The sequence below is a fragment of the Meriones unguiculatus genome, chromosome 15, assembly GCF_030254825.1.
Source record: "Meriones unguiculatus strain TT.TT164.6M chromosome 15, Bangor_MerUng_6.1, whole genome shotgun sequence".
Lineage (NCBI taxonomy): Eukaryota > Metazoa > Chordata > Mammalia > Rodentia > Muridae > Meriones > Meriones unguiculatus.
Genome location: NC_083362.1, coordinates 61,671,354 through 61,692,708, shown reverse-complemented (window position 1 = coordinate 61,692,708; position 21,355 = coordinate 61,671,354). Strand labels below are relative to the sequence as shown.

The 21,355-nt window shown below is 56.4% G+C and overlaps 2 protein-coding genes across 2 annotated transcripts; both read left to right on the top strand.

Annotated features, from left to right (window-relative positions):
* The first annotated feature begins 9,035 nt into the window (after nt 1-9,035).
* Cryba2 (crystallin beta A2) lies at nt 9,036-12,008 on the top strand. Its single transcript, XM_021664210.2, has 4 exons — nt 9,036-9,196; nt 9,848-9,989; nt 11,356-11,498; nt 11,821-12,008. The coding sequence occupies exons 1-4, from the start codon at nt 9,036-9,038 to the stop codon at nt 11,966-11,968; spliced, it is 594 nt and encodes a 197-aa protein (XP_021519885.1). The 3' UTR covers nt 11,969-12,008.
* Nucleotides 12,009-15,661: 3,653 nt separating this feature from the next.
* Nucleotides 15,662-20,071, top strand: Fev (FEV transcription factor, ETS family member). Its single transcript, XM_021626457.2, has 3 exons — nt 15,662-16,023; nt 16,748-16,822; nt 18,556-20,071. Exons 1-3 carry the CDS (start codon nt 15,972-15,974, stop codon nt 19,143-19,145), a joined length of 717 nt encoding a protein of 238 aa, XP_021482132.1. The 5' UTR covers nt 15,662-15,971; the 3' UTR covers nt 19,146-20,071.
* Nucleotides 20,072-21,355: the final 1,284 nt, after the last annotated feature.

The window sequence follows — 21,355 nt, the reverse complement described above, 5'->3', positions numbered from 1 at the left end:
TTTTTTTTTTTTTTTTTTTACTGTCTTGCAAGTAAAGCATTTTAACACCCCCCCTCCCCCCCATCTACCTGGATTTTATTTCCTCTTGCCTGGAGAAAGAAAAGTGGTGAGATGTGTGGAAGTGAGAACTGTCAGGGTGGACAGCAGAGATCCACCGGACCTTTAGAGAGGGGAGGATGCGGTCCGCCTTGACTGGCAGAGTTCTTAATACTTGCAGTGGGATTCGTCTGACCAGTGGAGGGCGCTTCGCTACAGTGTTTCCTGGTAGACAAGACCGGAGCACTAGGCCTGGTGGGCTAAACAAGTGGACATGGGATGGACACTCCTACCTGTATCTGTTCGCCAGCACCTCCAAGGCCAACCAGGTTCCCTGAACTCTCCCAAGAGGTTAAGAAGAAGGGGGCGGTGGTGGCTCACGCCTTTAATCCCAGCACTTGGGAGGCAGAGGCAGGTGAGTCTCTGTGAGTTTGAGGCCAGCCTGGCCTACAAAGCTAGTTCTAGGACAGGCAGGGAGACACAAAGAAACCCTGTCTCGAATAAACAAAAACAAATTAAGAAGGAGGGGAAACTGAGGTAGACAGTGGCCTGCCAGAATTAGGATCTGTGCAGTATTCGAAGCCATGGCTTGGCCGGCCACAGGCGTATCCAAAATGACCTCCGTTACAAACCAGTCCTCAGACCCAGAGATGTTCTGCCTTCACGTCTGCCTCTGTTTTCTCCCTAAGCCTGGCTCCTCCCTGAGCGCGGAGCCAGGTGGGTGGAAAAGTGACATCTGGTGTTGTTCCAGCGGCACTCAGGTCCAGGGCAGCCACCCCTGCACCGCCCCCCCCCCCCAGCTTTTCCCCCTCTCCATTCCCCCCACCCCCCCACCCTCCCACCCCCACTGCAGCCGCTGACAAGGCCTCTGCGGAGGCTCGGTCTCTGAGCCAGGGCGGGAGGGGGGGTGCTCCGCCTCCGTGAGTCAATATTTGCCCCGAGCAAATGGGCGCCTGGACAGGTGTGTGTGTGTGTGTGTGTGTGTGTGTGTGTGTGTGTGTGTGTGCAGGGGCGGGACTGAACCGGCAGTATTAAGAGTGCACTGAGCCCTGGCTCGGGCACAAGCTCCGGGGCGTGGGCTGGGGACGAAGCCAAGCCTGTCTGCTTTGGGCGGAGGGGGCAGAAAGGCCGCGGAGGGTGGCCCCGGAGGGAGGGGCGGGCCAGGTGTGCACCTGCGGGCGTCCGCCCGGGCAGCCGACGTGTCAGACAGCGGTGCGCGGCTGAGAGCGGCGGCCAGGGCAGCGCTGTGCGCCGCTGCGCTCGAGGAAGGCCATCCACCGAGGACGGACACCTCCGAGGACCGCCGCCAGGCCCCGGGTCCCCCGCTGCGCCGGCCCCGCGACGAGCCCCTCGCACAAACCGGACCTGAGCGTTTTGTTCGTTCGGCTCGCGTGAGGCAGGGGCGGCTTCTCAGCATCAGCCCCGGGGCTGGCCCGACCGACACCCAAGCACCTGCCTGCCCGCCGCCGCCGCCGCCGCCGCCGCCGCCACCGCCACCATATGGGTCACAGAGACTGCACACCGTGCCCGGGGAACATCCGGCTCCCGCCAGGCCCCGCCTGCCCTGCCCGCAGACTCTGAGCTGCCAGGCATAGCCGGCTGCAGGGTGATGCAGGCTGAGCAGGCTCCAGCCGGGTGGCCGGAATGGGCTGAGGTCCAGAACAGAGATCCCCCTCCTGAGCTTGGAAATTGGGATTCTAGCCTCGTTCTGTCCCGGCGAGTTCTGTGGCCTCGGGCAAGTCTTTCCCCAGCCTTTTGGTTCTCCCGTTTGCAAAAAAAAAACCCCGAGGCAATCCGCCTCGTTCCTCACACTGGTGAGGGCCTCCACGACCCTCTTTATCCTGGTTCCTGGGCTCCTAGCCATTCTGTCGAGTCCCTTTAACCTGGCCCACTGCAAGAGTCAATGCCAGAAAACTTGTGCGGGGAAAACTTGCGAACGGTGAGCCGAGGACTCAAATCTCTTCCGTGCTCCCGCTCCCACCTCAAAATTTCATTCCTGCCACTTGCCGGGTCTGTGTCTCAGTCCGATCATATCAGCTGCCATCAGCAGACACCACAAAAGGACAAACACAGGGTCTTCAGACACAGGAAGGAGCTCACCACCTTTCTCAAAACCCGTAACCTTGTATTCTGCGCAGCCCAGTCAGACGGGCTAGACTGGGTCTGGGTAGCGCCCGGCTCAGCCAGAGTCCGGCCATGGATCATTAGCCACAACCCAGATCTGGAATGGGCCACCCCCATTTCAGTTACTTAAAATGCCGTGAGCTGGCCTACAAGAAGGGATTGTCTTACCCTCCAGAGGAGCCTGGGGGAGAGGCTAGGCCAGAAATGAGTGCGTCTGTCCTCTGATTCCGGGCGCCTTCCTTCCCCATCCCCCTCCCTGGAATGTGTGGCGACAGCTGTAGGTTAAGGGTAGGCAAAGGCTGCTCATGAGGCAGCAAGGAGACCCTGGCTGGGTCAAGAAGCAAAGATGGAGAGAGGTAACCCACACCTGAGACAGAAGACGGGAAGCAGGGTGATAAATCGGTTTTTGTTTTGTTTTGTTTTCCTAGAGCTGCTTTTTTTGTTCCATCAGCCACCCTAAACTCTACTGCCCAACTTCTGGCTATGCGGAGGCCCCATGGGAACTGCTGGGTTCCTAAGGAATGGTGGCAAAGGGGCTCTGACGGAAGATGTGTTCTTGACTGAACCAGCCCCAGGGCCAGGCTAGATCCACATGTCCTCAGACATAGATAGGTATTTGTAACCCCCATGCTGGCCTCCATGACCTGCTTCCCTTGGCACAGTCTTTCCTCCTTGCCCTTGCTGGCACTGAGTGAGTTACCTGTTGGCAGCCTGGATCACATTTCCCATGTCTTTGATGGCAGAACCCTCCCCTCCCCAATCATGGCATGAAACTGGGACTCCTTGGGGGTGGGTTGTCCAGACTCTGCACAACCTAGGCCTGCCCTTGGAATGGTCCCAGAACATACAAAAGCAGCCTTTGGAAATAGGGTGGCAAAAGAGAGAGCACGCAGAGGGCTGAGGATCTGGCCTGGTGACAGATGTCACAGGGCCTCTTCCTTAAGCTTCCTTCTCCATATCCCCACCCCCTACCCATTTCCATGATTCACTTCTCCAGGCCATCTTGGGGCATCTGGCTTCTCTCCTCTGGGTCCCTCCTCTCCCTCCCATCCCCCTGTCAGCCTGAGGTGGAGTCTGCAGGCGTCAGGCAAGCCTGCAGGTGCTGGGACAGAAGGGGGGTACTCAGCAGCTGGTGTGCGGGCTGCCCCTCCCCCCTCCCGCTCCAAGCCAGAGTCTGCTTCCTGTCTTCCCTGTCAGCACTCCCGGTAAGGGGAGGGCACAGGTAGGGGGAAGAGGAAAAGGAGTGATCAGTTGAAGTGCTGCCCTGTGGAAGAGATGGGGGGGGGGAAGGGTGTGAGGCTGGGAAACAGCAGAGAAGACGGGGCCAAGGGGAAGGCCTGAGAGAGAGAGAGAGAGGCCTGAGAACAGGCGCAAAAGGTAGATAAAGAGTGCAGCTCTGAGGCAAGGCAGAGGGAAGCGCTCAGGCAGGGCAGGGGGAACGCAGAACCACCAGACAGTGGAAGCAAGACCTAGGGAGACACCGAGAGAATCCACACACACACACACACACACACACACACACACACACAGGGCGTTGGTGGTCTTGTGAAAGACCAAAAGATGGGAACTTCAGAGACAGTGGAGTTAGAGGTCCCCTGGATAGAAGTGGAAAGTCAGAGGGAGAAGGAAGTGTGAAAACAGGGTGGGGTGTGGAGATGACCTCAAGGGACAGTATTGAGGTGGGTGGCAAATGGCAACCACCAAGACTGGCGGGATGAACACTCTCCTCCTCTCCTCCCATTAAAGGCCAGAAGATGGAAAGGCACGAGGCTCGTGCCCGCCTGCGGTCCCTGAGCAGACACGGGCAGTTCTCCACCCTTCCCTGTCAAGTCACTGCTGAGCAGCTGCCCTTCCCCCACCGCTGTGGTGCATCCAGCTCGGCCTTGGAACCCCTGGGCTTGGAGGCCTCTCCCGGACTATGTGAGAATGGATGGGGCTCACATCCAGGTGCTAATCCCTGTGCAGCCGGGGTAGCACTAGAGCCTTGGTGACCTTCTTGGAGATTAATCCCCATGGTGACAGCAGCTCTGCCCCTTCACTCTGCCTAGGCCAGGTGGGTAGCTACCTGGCAGGGCAGGTGGGGCAAGCCAGGGGCAGGATGGGGAGGGAGGAGAACCTTCCTCAGACATGGCAGGAGCTGAGCAGGGGTGGGGGGTCCCTCCAGCAGCCATCTTAGCTTACGGATAAAAAAACAAACAAACAAAACAAAACAAAAAAAAAAAAAAAAAAACAACTGAGGCCCCAAGCAAAGGGGTGGGAGTGGGGTGGGAAGGAGGGCTGGCAGAGAAAAGAAAACCAGAGGGACTAGAAGCTATGTCTTCAGCGCTACTCCCCAACTTTTTTTTTTCCTCTTGATGGCACAGGCCTGAGCAAGAATTAGGGGAACTTGGAACACCTCCCCTGACCCTGTCAAACTGAGTGAGCAGAATGGCTCCTGGGAGGTAGAGGGAGGTAAGTGACTGACAGGTACACCACGTTGAGTGCTCTGCTGGCTTCCCTAGAACCTGGATCCGATTGGAAAGGGAGCTATGCTTGCTGCCTTGACCCCTCCCAATCCAACCCCACCTCATCCAAGAGCAAGTGGGGAGAGCCCTGAGACAAAGACACCCCTAACCTGAAAACACACTACCGTAACTGCTACCATTTGTTTGATGAATGTGTATTGCAGGGTGGTTCTGTGTTTTACATACATTTCAATCTTCCCAATAGTCAAAACAATGATTCGCATTTTACAGAGGAGAAAATGGAAAGGTAACGTGGGGGAGACTACCTGACTTTTAATCAGTAGAGCTGGGATTTGATCTCAGGCAGGGAACAGCATCCCTTTCAGAGTCCACCTAGCCTCCAGCACCTGCGTGATTAAAGCTAATAGTTAAGATGACGGCGACTCTCTGGGTAACTGCAGAGCGGGCGTGTGTGCAAGTCATAGCTCATGAGGGTGTGTTCCAGTGTGAACCCTCCCCAATGCTTGCCAACAGGAAAAACTATAAATGACTGGACAAATGGGTCTTCACAGTAGACCTCAGAATAGACTCTGAGGTGTCCGTTGGGTCCTAGGATAAGGCAGTTCACATGCCAACTTTGTGGGATCAACTTTGTGCCCGTGTCCCTGTTCCTGAGGATCCTCTCCCTGCCATCCTGGAAGAGGTTAGTGGCCCAGTGTGGAAGTGAGTTCGTGGTGAAAGCTGCCTCTCCTCTCTGGATGGGGATGGGTTGTCTGGCCTTCCTGAGGAAGAGAAAAAAAAGAATGGGTCTACGTGGGCAGGGCTCCCATCTGCATGATGAACCGAGTTATCTCTGTCTCCTGGGAGACAAGGCTTGTACAGCCCCAGGGAAGGAGCTCACCAACCTGTTCCAGACCTGGAATGGGGCGGGGAGGAGAGGAGCCAGGCAGCAAAGGAAAAAAAGCTGGCAATAGGACTGGGGTGGATGAGGGCGCCACTCACAGAATTTGCATTTTCAGTCCCCCGAGGCCCTGGATAATTTCCCTGTGAAATGAGGGGAAGAGGTGGGATCAGGCGCTTTGGGGAGAGGACCTTAGCCATCTTGAAACGGAAACTGGCACCTTGAAACTGTCCAGCAGTGCTGAGAAGTGAGGCTTTTTTTTTCCCATGAAGTGGCACTCTACACAGGGGCAGTGGCCCCCTTCCCTAGGTAGTCTCTGGACCTTTACTAAGATGGAGATGTGAGTGGAAACTCAGGATCGGGTCTGCGCATTTATCTGCAGAGTCTACTGGTCCCCACGTGGGTGGAGTATGACATCCTTGTGGAAGCAATGACGCTCAAGGCCCTTGTGGATCTAAGGGTGAACGTGGAATGAGTATTTTCTTAAAAATCACAGGCTGGGGTAGACAGAGTAAAGTAGGGTGGAGGTGCAGATAGGGTCTTAGGACTTCTGGGGTCTGTCAGAGGTCCCTATATGAGGTGGTTACCTCAGTGGGGTCAGAGTGGAAATTGCCATGATGAGATCTTTGTGAGATCTCTGGGTGATTTGGGGGGGTATAGATCCGAGGTCCCCCCCTTTGCTTGTTCCCCGAATGTCAAATCTGTGCGTGTGGAGGAGGGCGAAAGGGATGGTACCGAGCTGGCAAACAAAGCCACCTGGGCATCCTTCCTTCAGGAAGCTCTAAGCTCAACTGATCTGGGAAAACAAACAGGAACAGCTGCTGGGGGTGGGAGGGGGCATGAGGGGGAGAGCAGGGGCTGGAATTGGACTCTCAAGGTCCCGCTCTGGCGCAGCAGAGTGCGGGGCTGCCCGGGAGCTTCTCGGCTCCTGCCCTTTATTGGTGCCTTCCCTTCCTTGGTCTCTGAGGTTTGGGGGGGGGGGCTGGTCTGGTACCTCAGTTGAGGTAGGTGGTGGCGGCAGGTGTGGTGGTCACAGACACACCCTTTAGCTGACTGTGGATAGAACTAAAAGCCACGGATGGCTGGGGAGAACCTACATTTTTTTCTGATGAGGAAACCTAGGTGTAGACTGGGGAGAGTCTGGCTGCTGCCAAGAGAACTTCCAACCGGAAAGGGTGGGCTTCTCACAGAAACCACCACCCCCAAACCCAGGTGACACCAATTCTAAGGAGAATCTCATGTCTACCTCTTTCCAGATCCTGGAGCGATAACCCATGGACTGGGAAGCTGCCCCCACCCAAGGCCCAGCTCCTAATGATGATAAACTTGACAAACGCGTGCCCCCAGCCACCACCACAGCCCCTCCTCATCAACACCGCCACTCCGGCCCCCTCGCCTCCCCCACTGCCATCAGCTCTGGTTTTCTGGCCAGCGCAGGCTGGCTCTGCCCCCTAGTGGCCACCTCTAGAATTTTCTGATTAGCTGTTGTCCTGTAGGGAGCCTGGACTTTTCCCCTAAGGCCTGGGAATAATTACAGCCCCTTCTAGAGTAAAGTCAAACCTCTGAACAGTAATTCTGGCTCCATCCTCTATCAGGCTTGTCCCGTTTTTCTATCCATGGTCTCCTGGCTTGGGTTATATCCTCGATTCAAGCTCCTGGATGTGAATTCCAACAGCCATTTCTCACTAGTGAATGGAGAGGTCCAAGGGAGGAAGTGCCTTCCCCCTCTCCCAGAAGCCCAGCACTCAGAGACGGGATTAGGAAAATGGGTAAACCATCACCCCCAAACTGCTAAAGACTTTCTTGTCCACTCCTTCCCCGTCGATGGACATTTGGCCCACAATTGGTCATCTTGTTAATTCACTCCAGTTTTATTGAGTTTTTACTTTGTGTCCAGCACAGTACTAGGGATAACTGGGGAACAAGACAGACACAGTTCCTACCGTTTGGCATGGGGCTTACAGACTAGTAAAGGAGGCACCACACCGGTGAATTCACAGACTAAGGGGGGTATCTTCAGAGTGACAAACGCTAGAGAGAAAATAGACTAGACGTGATGGGTGATGTTTTGTGACTAGCACCGCCCACAAAGTGGCAGAGGAGATTAGCCACACTGAGCGCAGGAGGCTAAAACATTCCAGGGAATCCGAAGGGCAAGTGTAAAGGCTCTGGGCTGGGAATGGGTTTAGCGGGTTGGGTGCCAGAGGGTAAGTTGCCAAAAGTTGGGTGGGGGGGAGGCAGAACAGAAAGCCTGGATCTTTCCTAACTCTGAAACTGGCCAGTTATGAACTTGAAGAAGGCCCTGCACCCGGCTGAGTTTAAAATTTCTACATTCGTGTGTGCAAACTGGACCTACCAGGCTATTGTTGGGTCTACAGAAGAGCCTCTTGGAAAACGGGAGTAACAAAGAATTTCCCACCCATCCCCTCACTCTCCTGCTGGAATAGCCTCTCACTATTAAGCAAGCTGGTGTCTAGTTGACAGCTACAATGACAAAGAGATCCCCTTCCTGCAGCCACCCCACCCCCCTTGGGGCTCTGAGCCTCTTCTGTCCCATTGGTCATCCCACCCCCAACCCCCGCCCCTAACCCCGCGCTCCCGCCGCCGATGTCAGGACCAGAGCTCTGGATTCTGAGGCTTGGGGAGGGGGCCTCGGCAGCCTCGCGGGTGGAGGAGATTGAAATGCTCTTTCTACATAGAACAGTGAGCCCCTCTCTTGGCACTTCTGCTCTCCCAGGTGCCTTTCCCTGCTTAGCGCCGCCTGGCGACGAGGCCTGGTCTCGACCGCGGAGCCGGAAAAGATTGGTCGGGAACCCTCGTTCGGAAAGAAAAGGGGCTTGACGCGGCATCGTTAGAAAGGGATCTTTTCTTCCTCTGCCTGTCACCTCCCAAAACAGATCTTCGCCTAGGGAGTTTTGACCTAGGGAAGAGCTGTGCTGGGCCTGGCTCACGTGGTCTTCGGAGAGGCTAAGCCTCAGGCTTAGCCTTCACGCCTGAAGGTCTGTGCCAGGGAGTGCGTGTTCTGCCCCTGGGCCAGGAGTCTCTGCCAGGCTTAGGCCCCATTGAAAGGAAGCGCAGAGTCAGCCTGGGCTCCGGCGGGGCGCGCTCTGCGCGCCTCAGCACTTTCCGTTGTCATCCAGGAGGGCTGGGACCAGATCGGTGGCTCCGCTGCCTATGCAGACCAGAGCTGGCCAAAGCCTGCCAGCTGACTCAGCTCGCCCACCCTACCGGGGTCCCACGGGGAGAGGCAGCCCGACGTGGGTATAAAGCGGCGAGCACCAGGCTCGCGCGCAGCCTCTTCATTTTTTCCTGTGCGGTGCGGTGCTCACCTCTCAGGTGAGTACCGGGTGCTGGGGAGAGGGAGGGAGAAACAAGGGAACCCCACCCTCACCCCTACCCGACCCTAGGCAGCCGGTGTCGAGAGCCAGGGGGGATCCTCACACCCTACCCCGGGATGGGCAGACTGAGACTGAGTTAGAGGGCTCCGGGGAGCTTAGCCGGCCACCCCGCCCTTCCCCTCCGCAGCGACGATGAGCAGCGCCCCTGCCCCGGGCCCGGCGCCGGCTTCCCTCACGCTCTGGGACGAAGAGGACTTCCAGGGTCGTCGCTGCCGGCTGCTGAGCGACTGTGCCAACGTCTGCGAGCGTGGAGCCCTGCGCAGGGTGCGCTCCGTCAAGGTGGAGAACGGCGCGTGAGTGAGCCTGCTGCGGCTGCCGGGCTCATTTAGGGGGTGACCGGCTGCCCTCACACCCTAGCCACAGTCAGAGCCCAGGACTTTAGCCTGCGCTCCACCGTGCCCACAGACTCGTTAGGGAGAGAAACCTTTCTCCTCTCCAAAACTCCCAACCTTCTCCAAGACAAAGGCAAGAAGCGAGCTGTGGGGCCCCGCCCTGGAGGCCCCAGTGTTTCCTTTGTCAGGTGGCTTTGTGGAGACAGAGCCTTTCTTCTAGCCCCATCTTAGCATCCTAGAAGCCATCTTGGGGTCCCGGAGAGAGCTGAGGCTCCGTTGCCGCTATAGCAGGGTGGATGGCTGGCCGCCTCCATAGGCAGGCACATAAACCCCAGAAGACAGTCCTTGGACCAGTGACCTTTGCAACCCGAAACATTCCTTCTAACCTGTGGAGCCTGAATGGGAAGCCTAGGCCCTTCCAACCCCGGAAAGCACCAGGTTTGGGGGGGGGGGTTCAAGTTTCCAGAGGAGCTGGGTGTGTCCAGGGAACGGTCTAGATTTAGAAAAAGAGTTTGGGTCCCTGGGTCTTTTTAACCACAGCAAACAAGGTGATGATGATGAGGAGGAGGAGGGAGAGGGAACAGACGCCTCCCAGTTTCTCCTCTTTTTCAGATGGGTGGCCTTCGAGTATCCCGACTTCCAGGGACAGCAGTTCATTCTGGAGAAAGGGGACTACCCTTGCTGGAGTGCCTGGAGCGGCAGCAGCGGCCACCACAGCAACCAGTTGCTGTCTTTCCGGCCAGTGCTGTGTGCGGTGAGCGCTGCCCATTCCCCCCCACCCCCACCCCCACCCCGTCTCCCGCCGCCTAGCTTCAGGCCCCAGCCAAAGCATGGTGCCCTGGAAAGCCTACCGTCCCGCCCAGAGCAGAATGAATGAATAAAGTCTTAGGTGGGTGGCCTAAGACTTTTTTCAGACGCGGCATTAGTCCGGGTCCGAAAAAAAAAAAAAAAAAACCGCTGAAAGCTGGGACTGTGGGGCACAGGCTTGATCAGCACCACGGACAGCACCAAAGACCCACCAGTTCTGAGCGCTCTGGGGTCCTTCTGCTTCAGTCCACCACAGGAGCAAGGAGCCTAAGGTCTAAGATGTCACGCAGCTTCCGGGAGCCTGAAGCAGCTGCGGCTAGCGCCATACCGAGTCTTAGAAATGGGCTCAGAGGAGTAACGTGACTTTAATAGGGTCAAAGTGTTAACATGCCGATGACGCTAGAATTCAGTCTAGGGATCAAGGCTAAGAACACGGTCAGTGTCAGCATGTCTCTGTATATTGGACAGCGTGTGTGTGTGTGTGTGTGTGTGTGTGTGTGTGTGTGTGTGTGTGTGTAAAATGAGTCAACTGTCCCAGAGATGAGGTCCTCGCTCTCCATTCATGCTCATTTAAGTATTGCTGAGTACTGAGGCTGATGAGGAAGGTCAGAGGTCCAGTCCTCTTTCTTGGTTCCAAGAGGCTGTGAGGGACCATAACCCCTCAGGAGAAAGACCCTTGTGCAAGGGAAATCAGATGCAACCAGCCCTGCCACCTGTTCTGACGGTTCCATCCAGTACCCCTTAGCTGGGTCCTGATATGTGAGAGGAGCTGATAGGGAAGCTGATGGGGCTGGGTCATCAGTGGGAGCCGTAGAAAAATATCCTGGTTAATGAGCCAGACATTTTTTGTTTTAAATCAGAACCCGTGTTTTTCTTCTAAATATAAGCATGGGGTTGGGGAGGGATAGTGGTACATGCCAATTCCATCTACTTTGGAGGCTCAGGCAGAAGGATCACATATTGAAGGCCAGCCTGGTGTACTCAAGGTCCTGGGTTTGATCTGCATCACCACAAATAAAGCAGACTACTACAACATAAAGCTTTCCATCACAAGAGTCCCTTTAGCACTGACCTCAAAGAATGTCTGGGAACTTTCTACTCCTCACACACACCTCAGTGTCTTGGCAGGACCCAGGAGGAGACTCTGATCATCCCAGCTGGCCACACTCACTAGGAGCTGATGGAGTGAACTCCTGAAAAGCCTGCAAGGCTGCATGACATGATGAGCAGAAAGGGTTAAGGCTGTATCCGTGAACACCATTTTGGAAGGCCTGACCTATCTGTACCCCCCCCCCCCCATTTCTGTGCCTCAGAACCACAGTGACAGCCGAGTGACACTGTTTGAGGGGGAAAACTTCCAGGGATGCAAGTTTGAACTCAGTGATGACTACCCATCACTGCCTTCCATGGGCTGGACCAGCAAAGACGTGGGTTCCCTCAAAGTCAGCTCTGGAGCGTGAGTCCTGGGGCTGGAACAAGGGAGGGGTGGGTGATCCCTGGGAACAAAAGAGAAATGAGGGGATGATGGAGGATGCTTTAGACCAGTAGCCAGGGGGAGTATAAAGGGGTGGGGAGGTTGAAAACTTCTGTAAGGAGGAAATGAAGGGTGGATATAGGAATCGGGCTAAGACAGATCACGGAGGGCCCAGTGCAGAAGGCAAAGCTGGACCAATGTTTTTGGAGCTGGCTATTGGTAGCTGGAAAGGGGGACTACTGATGGGACCACATAGGTGGGAGTGAGACAGAGTCTACTCTTCCCATTTTCTTTTCTACCCTAGGTGGGTGGCCTACCAGTACCCAGGCTACCGAGGTTACCAGTATGTCTTGGAACGGGACCGGCACAGTGGGGAGTTTCGTACCTACAGTGACTTTGGCACGCAGGCTCATACTGGAATGCTGCAGTCCATTCGAAGAGTCCAGCACTAGGCTCCACATTCCCAGTCATCACCACTAAGGTTCTCAATAAAAGCCCTAGAATCTACCTGCCCCTCTTGCCTCTCTTCCTTGGTGTCTTTCAGCATGCGTGCGTGTGCGTGCACGCGTGTGTGTGTGCGTGGTGTGCATGACGGGATCTAGACCTTTGTTCACTTGAGGTAAGTAGTCCCCATTCTTATCCTTCTGAGGATTGTTCCCTCCGACCAGGGCCTCCTATAAAGAGGCCCAGAACCTCTGCCTGACTTAGATGAGCATGGACATGCTCTGGGGGAGCTAGAGGGGAACAGCTAGCAAGAGTTGTGGCATCAATAAAACTCAGCCAGTTCCCCCGATCTCACCCTGGGTAAAGGGCCACCAAGGTAGGTCAAAGTATTGAAAGCCCAGATGCAGCCTCTGCCATTCTCAAGATGGATCAACAACCCTATCCTGAAGTAGGGTCCACAGCTGAATTTCAGCCACCGCACACTCCCTGGACCATGAGCCACCAGGCAGGACAGACTATATACAAAAGCTCTGATCCCCACCCCCACCCGTGGCCATCTTTAGTTTGCATCTTTACCCTGGCTTCCAGCCAGCTAGGGAAACCTGCCAGTGTTTTTCAGTATTCCCCTTTCTTTCATTCCGAGGAGAATTATCGGGAGGTCCCACTGTCCACTTCTACAGGGGGGCTTCATCCCTCTTATCCCAGTCTCTAACAGCAATCACTAGAATCTCCTTTGACATCTACCTGTAAACCAAAGCTATTGATCCATGCCCCGGGGGTGTGTCTGAGGATTTAATAAGAACACTCCCCGCCCCCCCCCCCGAGAATGTGTGTGATGTTGTAGAAAAGCATTGGGGCAGTGGATGCAGGACCCTCCCATCTGTCCTGCCAGGGGTCTCAGAACCAAGGAGCTCTCAGTGGGTATGAGTTCTACTTAAATTCTGAGTGGGCTCTAGAGTCCATGGCTTCTGTTGCATTTGATCCTCCAAATATCCTCCATATCTTCATCGATCTCATTTATAAAAAGGGGGGGTGGGCTTAAAGAGGTTACTGACCCAAGCCAGGGCTTGAAGACAAGGTCCCAATGCCAAATCCAGGTTCAGTGAAGGCTAACTTGAGCTGCAACTAAAAAGCTTCAGGCTTCAATAGAGCCTGAAACATATGTAGGGTTCCTGGCTGGTCATCTCTTGCAAGATCGAAGCATTATCAAAAGCTAAATGCATATTACTTGGTCCGTAAGCACTTACCATGTGCTATCTTATAAGAAGCTCACAATACGCAGATGTTAAAACCTTCAGTTTTGAGACAATAAGACTAAGTACAGTACAAAGGTGATTTAACTCCCTCAAGTCACAGAAGTAGGAAATAGGCGAGACTCCAGAACCCAGAGTGGAATCCAGAATCCAGGTCGGTGGCCACTTCCTCACTACCTGTTGCCATAAACAGGCGATGAACAATGGAGAGGACTCCAGTATCTTCTCTTGGGTGAGCGGTCCTTTGGGAAGCATCAAGAAGTTATCTCGAGGGCCCCGGTTTGGTGACACACACCTTTAATCCCAGCACTTGGGCAGATCTCTGTGAGTTCAAGGCCAACCTGGTCCACAAAGTGAGGTCCAGAACAGCCAGGGCTACACAGAGAAACCCTGTCTCAAAAAAAGAAAAGAAAAAAAAAAAAGGAGAAGAAAGGGAATAGTGGCCTTGGGTTTGTTTGATCCAGCTTTTACCAGCGTGGATCTCTTTAGGTTTTCCTCGATGGGGGGAGGGTCACATTCTGCCTCCCACATCTGTCATCTCCTGGTAGCTTGTAAGTAGAGGCTGAGAGTTTTAACCTCTGGGTCTCCCATTCTGGACAGGCTGTTGGTTTGTGGAGTGAGGAAGCATGGTGTCTGCAACTTGGCAGGGAGACAATGGAGGGGAAACTACCAAAGACTCTCTCATTGACTCTCTCATCAGAAAGAGATGGAAGTGGGGTTGGGAGACTTCTCTGCACTTTTTTTTTTCTCCTTTAGCACCCGCGTTCCTGTCAGGCTGAGCACAAAGCCTGAGCTGTTGATACAGCTAGTTTGTACGTTCCGCCTCTGAACTTTTCCCCCTTCTGCCTCAGCTCCTGCTGAGAGTATTATGCCTTCTATACGCCCAGATCTTCCTGCCCTTACCTTCTTGCTGTTGCCTTCCGTCAGCAGTGATAGGATGGAGCAGTAAGAGAGCACAGAAAGAGCACCGAGATCTTGGCAGCACCGGCTTCTTCCTGTGGTGTCCTAAGCTTGTTCCCCCTACACGACCCAACCTTTCCGCCCTCGCTCCCAGCAGATTCCGCGTCTGCTTCCTGAAGTCTCCATCCCCGGCTCATTAGGATTCCGTGGACTGCCTCTCCTCACCTGCCCCTTAGCGCCTTTGACTGGCAAAGATGAACTCTCCCCTGATGTACAGCAAGTGGGGGTGCCGCGGAAACCCTGTAGGATATTTGCAGCACTTCCTCATACAGGCACCCTAGGAACAAGGACCCTGCAGGCGGCCCGCCCATGACCAGCTCCCCGCGCCCCTGTATTTAAGCAAGAGAGAGGAGGACCGGAGAATAGCAGGTCTGACAGCAGCTACCTCTCGTCAAAAGGAAGTGTCACATGGTTGCAGAAAAGGTATCCCTGACCCAGAGCCCCAACTTCAGTGTCAGGGCTGGGAAGCCTCACAAGTACCCAGAGACCCTGGTCTGCTTGGAAGCCACATCATGAATTAGAAAAGGCACTTGTACAAGACACAATCCTTTTATGATCCCTGTAACCCCGCAGTGTGATTCCGTCAGAACCAGCATGGGGGTGTTCGTAAGAGTGGGGAAGGAGGGAAGAGAACTAGTTGTAGTTGACAATTAGGAAAATAAATAGGAATCTCCAAGGGGTGGGGAGGAGGGAGCAACTTATATTTGGTCTCTGGCGAGACAGGAGGTCCAACTGGGAATTGAATATATTTTTTAAAATTAAAAAAAAAATTTAAAGGCGGGGGGGGGGGGAGAGAGAGAAGACAGGAGGAGAAAAACCCCCGCAGGCACAAAGCAGTAAGGAGACCTAGAAAGAAGGTGAGGAGAATAAAGAAGAGAGCAACCCAGAAGTTGCCACGGGAGATGACCCAGCGTCCTGCCTAAGGCCCGGGGCCAGACAAGACAGGAAACCAGTGAAAGCTTAGGGGAGACCAGGAGGGGGACCGGGTCTCTAGGGACCAGCCGAGAGTAGGAGAAAGGAGGGAGAAGGCGCGGGGTGGGCAAAGATAAAGGGAGCCATGGCTGCGCGGCCCGGAGCGCAGCGACAGGCGAGAGGGAGGGAAGCGGAAATTTAAAAGTGAAGATGCAGATAACGCAGCCTGGAGACGGGGACCGGGGTAAGGGGGGGGGGGAGGAAAGGGGAGGAGAGTAAGCCTTGAGAGAGGGAGGGGAGGGAGAGGGTTAGAGAGAGGGCTGGGGCGGGGGGCTGAGGCTGGGGCCTTCAGAACTCCGAAGCGGGGCCAGCATCCCCTCCCAGTCTCAGTTTGCAGAGTCAGGGAGGTGGAAAAGAGATGGCCCTCCTAGCCCGTGTCTGAGCGCCGAACCCGGAGCCCATCCCCCGCGTGTCTCCCGGGCTGCGGGGCGCGCAGGGGGCTGCCGGGCGCGCTCGGCGGAGGCGCTGAGCGCTGGAGACTTTATTGCGATGGGAAGATAAGAGGGGCGGGGGCGGGGTCCGGGGGGCCGAGGCGGCCGCACTTTAATTAAAACGGAAATTGCGGCCCCTGCCCGCGCGGGGCCGGAGGGCTGCCAGCGGCCCTGTAGCTGGGAGCGTCGCTCCGGGACCCCCTCCCTCCTCGCCACACCCCGGCTGCCCGCTCCCGCCAGGCCTCGCCGGACCGGGCGACGTCTACTCGTCTTCCCCCGTCACCTACAGTCGCCTCGGGCGGGGGATCGTCGGCACCCAAAGCGCCAAGCTGACGCGCCCCCCTCCCCCTTGAAGCCCACCCCCCCACCTCCCACCGCCCAGTCCCCCGGCAGCGATGAGACAGAGCGGCGCCTCCCAGCCCCTGCTGATCAACATGTACCTACCAGGTACCAGGGACCAGCCTGGGGGCTGGAGGCACCGAGACCCTGGGCGGGAAGGCTAGGCCTGGGCGCGGGGCAAGTTGGATGGAGCAAAGGAAGGGGGATGCTTCCAGAAAGTCGCTTTGTGGGTGTGTGACAGGGAACTGCTGATGGAAATTGGGGGCGTTCCGGGGACCTGCCAGGTAGACAGCGAGCGCCAGGGTTTCCGTGTGTGGGTCTGGAGGCCTCGCAGAGTCGGGGTCGTCGGTGGCGGGAGGGGGGGGGTTGGCTTTGAGGACTCCGGGCTCCAGCCCTGCCCCCCCACCCCAAGGCTGTGATCCGCCCTAGCGGCGGCCCCCGAGCCCTCAAGGGTCCTCACCTTGGTCCTCCGAGGTTCTCACCGGCCGAGCCTTTCAAGCGCCCCCACCCACCCACCCACACACACACACACACACACACACACACCCCTTCCTCTTTACCAGGGGCTCCGCTCGCTCAGACTAGGCTAGCGCAGTCCCCTCTGGGGTTTTATAAGGCTCCAGCCGGCCCCTTCGGAAAGCGGATTTCCTTTTTCCTGGACGCGTTTCCTGACTTGGGCGCTATGGAGGGGCTCTGCGTCGCTCGCTCCGCTCGCTCGCGTCGCAGCCTAGCTTGGGAAGGAGGAGCTGGGTGGCCCCGACCCCCCAGAACACTGCAGTCCCGGGCACAGCTTCCGCCTAGGGCTGCTTGACTCTCTTCTCCCGCGCCGCAGATCCTGTCGGAGATGGCCTCTTTAAGGAAGGGAAGAGCCCGAGCTGGGGCCCGCTGAGCCCCGCGGTACAGAAAGGTGAGCCGCTGGGTTGGTAAAGGCGACAGCAGCAGGTGGGGACAAGGATATGAACCCCAATAGGAAGGGCAGAGGACTGTGGAAAATAGAAGGGTGCGGGGGGGGGGGGCGGGGGAGCGGATTGTGCAGAGGCCTCGAGAAGACATTGCTTCTGTCTTTGACATTTTCTGAGTCCCCAGCTAGGTTTGCGGGGCAGGCCAGGTTAAGGGCACCTCGGCCTCCAGACCTTTTTTCCTGTCAAGTATGGTTCTCCTGACACGGCCGCGGTAATTGGCATTCTTTTTTGCCTTGGCTGTTTGGAGCAAAGCCGTGGCACATCTTGGCAAGGTCCTTCTCCACGCGCCCCTCGGCCACCAGCGCCTAAACCTTACCTGGTGCTTCCTGGTACCCCTGCCTATCTTGCTGACTCTGCCAGCCAAGACAACCCTGGTGTTGTGTTTGGTACCTAGGTTTCCTGCGGCAGATAACAGGCCTGTCCCCCTGGCATTTCAACTCTTTCCCATAGCGTCTGGCCCAGCCAGTACCCTAATCGCACAAGAAGCCAGAGAAGATGGGTTTGGCAAGTGCTTCTCTTTTCTAGAAGGAGGGGAATGTAACATCCAAAGGGGATGGGGACGGGGAACCAAATCTCTCGTTGCTCCCATTTGGTCCCAATGCACCTTCCCCGAGGTCAACTCTAAAGCTAAATCCTGGCTTCTGGGAACCAACTAGCTCTTCACTGATCTGGTTTAGGGGAACGGAGGTAGAAACTGGCAAAAAGACGTTTTAGGGTTCTGATTGAGTGGCACTGAATAGAGAGGAGGCAAATACGTTTTATTCTAGAAAGGAAGGGCAGGGCAGTTTGTCAAGGTTTTGTCCCCTGAAGGCTTCAAAACAGGAAAGTGCGAGTTTTGGGTCACCCAGCCCAGCACCACCTGGGTATGAGATCTCCTTGCCAGGACCCTGGGATTTGTAGGGAAACCAGCCAGGAACCCAGCACAAGCCTTTTGCTGTCCTACCTCTTTCCTAAGAATTGCCTACCACTCCTCCCCCCCCCTCCCCAGAGGTCTGGGGTCTTCTCCAGCAGCACAGAAGTCAGTGCAGCTGGAGGTGATGAAGACGGGGGGGGGGGGGGGAACCCTCCTAGAGATGGCATCTCTTCTCAGTACGCAGGGCCTCTGTTCTCGTCTGATATGGCGCTTTCCTAAGCCAGGTCTTTGGGTGGTAGGGACTGTCTGGTGCTTGTACAGGTGGGGGGTGGAGGGGATCACCATTGAGGAGCACTCCTGCCCTTTCCGGCTGGCTCTCTGGACAGAACCTCACCTGGCTGGGCAGTTCATCCTCCTGCACCCGGATGTCTCCTACCGCTTTGCGGTCTCTGCCCTAAAGAAGGGAGACTGGCCCAGGAAGGCAGGAGGGTCTGCCGTCTGGTCCTTACCTAGGAGAGCCTGGGACTCCTTCTCCACGGAGAAGACAATGCTTCCTGACACCCAAACAACCACCCATCGACGTGCCCTAGGGCCCTCCCAAATGAAAACCGGTCCCATTGTGCTCTGCCGGTCTACACTGGCTGAGCAGCTGCCTCCTGCAGCTAGTCCAGTCAGTCTAGACCTGCCCTTATCCTCGCCCGAAGTGGATCTCTATCGGTTTGGGTGGTTTTCTGGCTTCACCTTCATCCCGCCCGACCCCTCCCCCCACCCCGCCCTGGTCCCAACCTGCCCCGCCCGTGGCTGACCTACCCCCTCCCCTTACAGGCAGCGGGCAGATCCAGTTGTGGCAGTTTCTGCTGGAGCTGCTGGCGGACCGCGCGAACGTCGGCTGCATCGCGTGGGAGGGCGGCCACGGCGAGTTCAAGCTCACCGACCCGGACGAGGTGGCGAGGCGGTGGGGCGAGCGCAAGAGCAAGCCCAACATGAACTACGACAAGCTGAGCCGCGCGCTGCGTTACTACTACGACAAGAACATCATGAGCAAGGTGCACGGCAAGCGCTACGCCTACCGCTTCGACTTCCAGGGCCTGGCGCAGGCCTGCCAGCCTCCGCCCGCGCACGCCCACGCCGCCGCCGCTGCCGCCGCCGCCGCCGCCGCCGCCGCCCAGGACGGCGCCCTCTACAAGCTGCAGGCCGGCCTGGCCCCGCTGCCCTTCCCGGGGCTCTCCAAACTCAACCTGATGGCGGCCGCTTCGGCGGGCGTCGCGCCCGCTGGCTTCTCCTACTGGCCCGGCCCCAACGCCACCGCCGCCACCGCCGCCGCCGCGCTCTACCCCACCCCTGGCCTGCAGCCCCCTCCCGGCCCCTTTGGGGCGGTGGCCGCGGCCTCGCACTTGGGAGGTCATTATCACTAACTCCGACCTGCCTGCCGGGTGGCCAGTCCCATCCTCATCCCGGGGAGGAGGGGGGGGGAGCCTCGACGCTCTCTCCCCGACGCTCTCCTTGCAGCAGCCGCTCCCCAGCCCGGGGGAAGAAAGGATTGGAAGCCTCCGGGGTCTTCCTTGAACACTAGGCTTCCGGGTCCCCCATTATCTTCACCCCCAGAAGGGCTACTGTGCTCCCCACTTTAATCTCTCTCTTCCAGGTCTCCAGATTCTGAAACTCCCTGTCTTTTTCTCTTCTTCTCACCCACACCCCGTGAGCCCCTCTTTATGACCCTTATTTTTCTAGTTTCTTTCCGCGTTCCCCCCCCCCCCCTTTCCCATGACCTGCTCCAAATGATAGTACTTCTCACACTCCTGATAAACATCTCTGCCGTCCCCTCTCCCCACCCCAACACTCTGGCTCCCCACACTCTGGTTCCAGCGTCTCTCTCTATATATACCTTTCAGCCCCATTAAAGCTCCCAAGCTCCCCACTGCCTCCTCTCTCTGTTCGTTGCTGCACCAGGACCCCTTTCAAGGAGGCCAAGGAGGTACCGGCTGACTGCAGGCAGAGCAAGAGGCCTCCAAGGGTGAGGGCAGGCAGGCCTGGGTGTGGGTGCCCCCCCCTGCCCCGAGCGAAGAGGATCCGGTGGGTGGGGCCCTGAGTGATGCGTCCCTCGCCCCATCCCATGCCCACCTTCAACCCAAAGAGCATCCCATTCCACCTTCCTCCATCTCGCCCATCTTTCCGCCATACCCTCGACGCATCTCAACCTTGTCCTTGTTCCATCCCATCCAGCCGCTACACTCTGCCCTAATTCAATACCTGTCCCTGCCCCCAGTCCTTACTTCGCCCAGTTCTCGCAGTATCTCCTTTCACTCTCCTTCACAAACCTCCAGCTGCTCCCAGCGGTTTGGCTCCCACCCTCCCTCTTAGTTTGCCTCTGCTCTTTTAAAGGGTTTCTCACGCTGTGTTTGGACGGTTGGTCCACTCTTTTCCCGCTAGTGGTGCGCGCCCTCTGCTGGTCGGAGACAGGGTAGGCCCGGCTAAGGCTAAGTCTAGGGAAGATTTGGTGGAACTTCAGATGCTTCACCTATTAAGGACAAAAGGACCAGGTCTTTCCACATTTCCTTTAATCCTCAGGGTGAGGGGCGAAAGGGGGAACCCAGACGCTTCGCCCTGGATCCGGCCTTGGGGAGTCTGGAAGTGGGTCTGGCGGATCTTTCTGACGCTGCTGCCCGGGCTCACTATCCAGAGGAAGTTGTAGAAAATGGCCCTAGGCAGACTTCCAAGCTAGGCTCCTGCCTTCCCTTCCCCATGGTCCAGGTGTTAGCTCACAAGGGCAGCTGTTATCTCCTTCCAAAATAAAGGGTCTTTTTCATTTATGGGAGAACGCCTTGGGTATCTTGGCCCTCTATCAGGCAGGCAGGCAGGAAAGAAGGAGACTTCCCTGTGTCCTGTCTGCAGGGGGATGAAGGTGGGAGACTGGGTAGTGAGAGTTTGGGGTGAGGGAACCCTTCCCAGGCTGCCTATACCGATCCAGGCCCACCCTGGGAGGGAGCCATTATTCACTTACTTTACCCTTCTTTTCTGGTTTCTAAATAGTGCATACTTACTGTAGGGAATCCACTCAGGCATGGATCCCGGTGACACGCACCTGTGATCCCAGCATTGAGGAGTAAAACGCAGGAGGAACCAGAATTTGAGGTTAGCTTGGGCTAAAAGCGTCAAGGAACAAAACAAAGAAAAGCCTGGAAAAAACACAAAAGGCCTCCATTAGACCCTGGTTGAATAAGAAGTGTAGGGAGGTGGAGGCTGGAGAGATGGCTCAGTGGTCAAGAGCACTGGCTGTTGGCACTCCCAACACCCACATGGTGGCTCACAACCATCTATAGTGGAGTCTGATGCCCTCTTCTGGCATGCAGGTGTACATATGGATAGAGCACATATAGATAGAGTACTTTTTTTTTTTTTTTAGGCATGGAGCAGGGAGAGAAATTTCCTATATCCTCTTTCAGAGGACATTCTTGACCCCTCTGTCTAAAGGGCCTTCCTTTCCTCTATACCTCTTTATTTGTTTTTGCTGTTGTTGTTTGTTTTGTTTTTTGAGACAGGGTTTCTCTGTGTAGCTCTGGCTGTCCTAGAACTAGCTCTGTAAACCAAGCTGGCCCCAAGCTCACAGAGACCTGCCTGTCTCTGC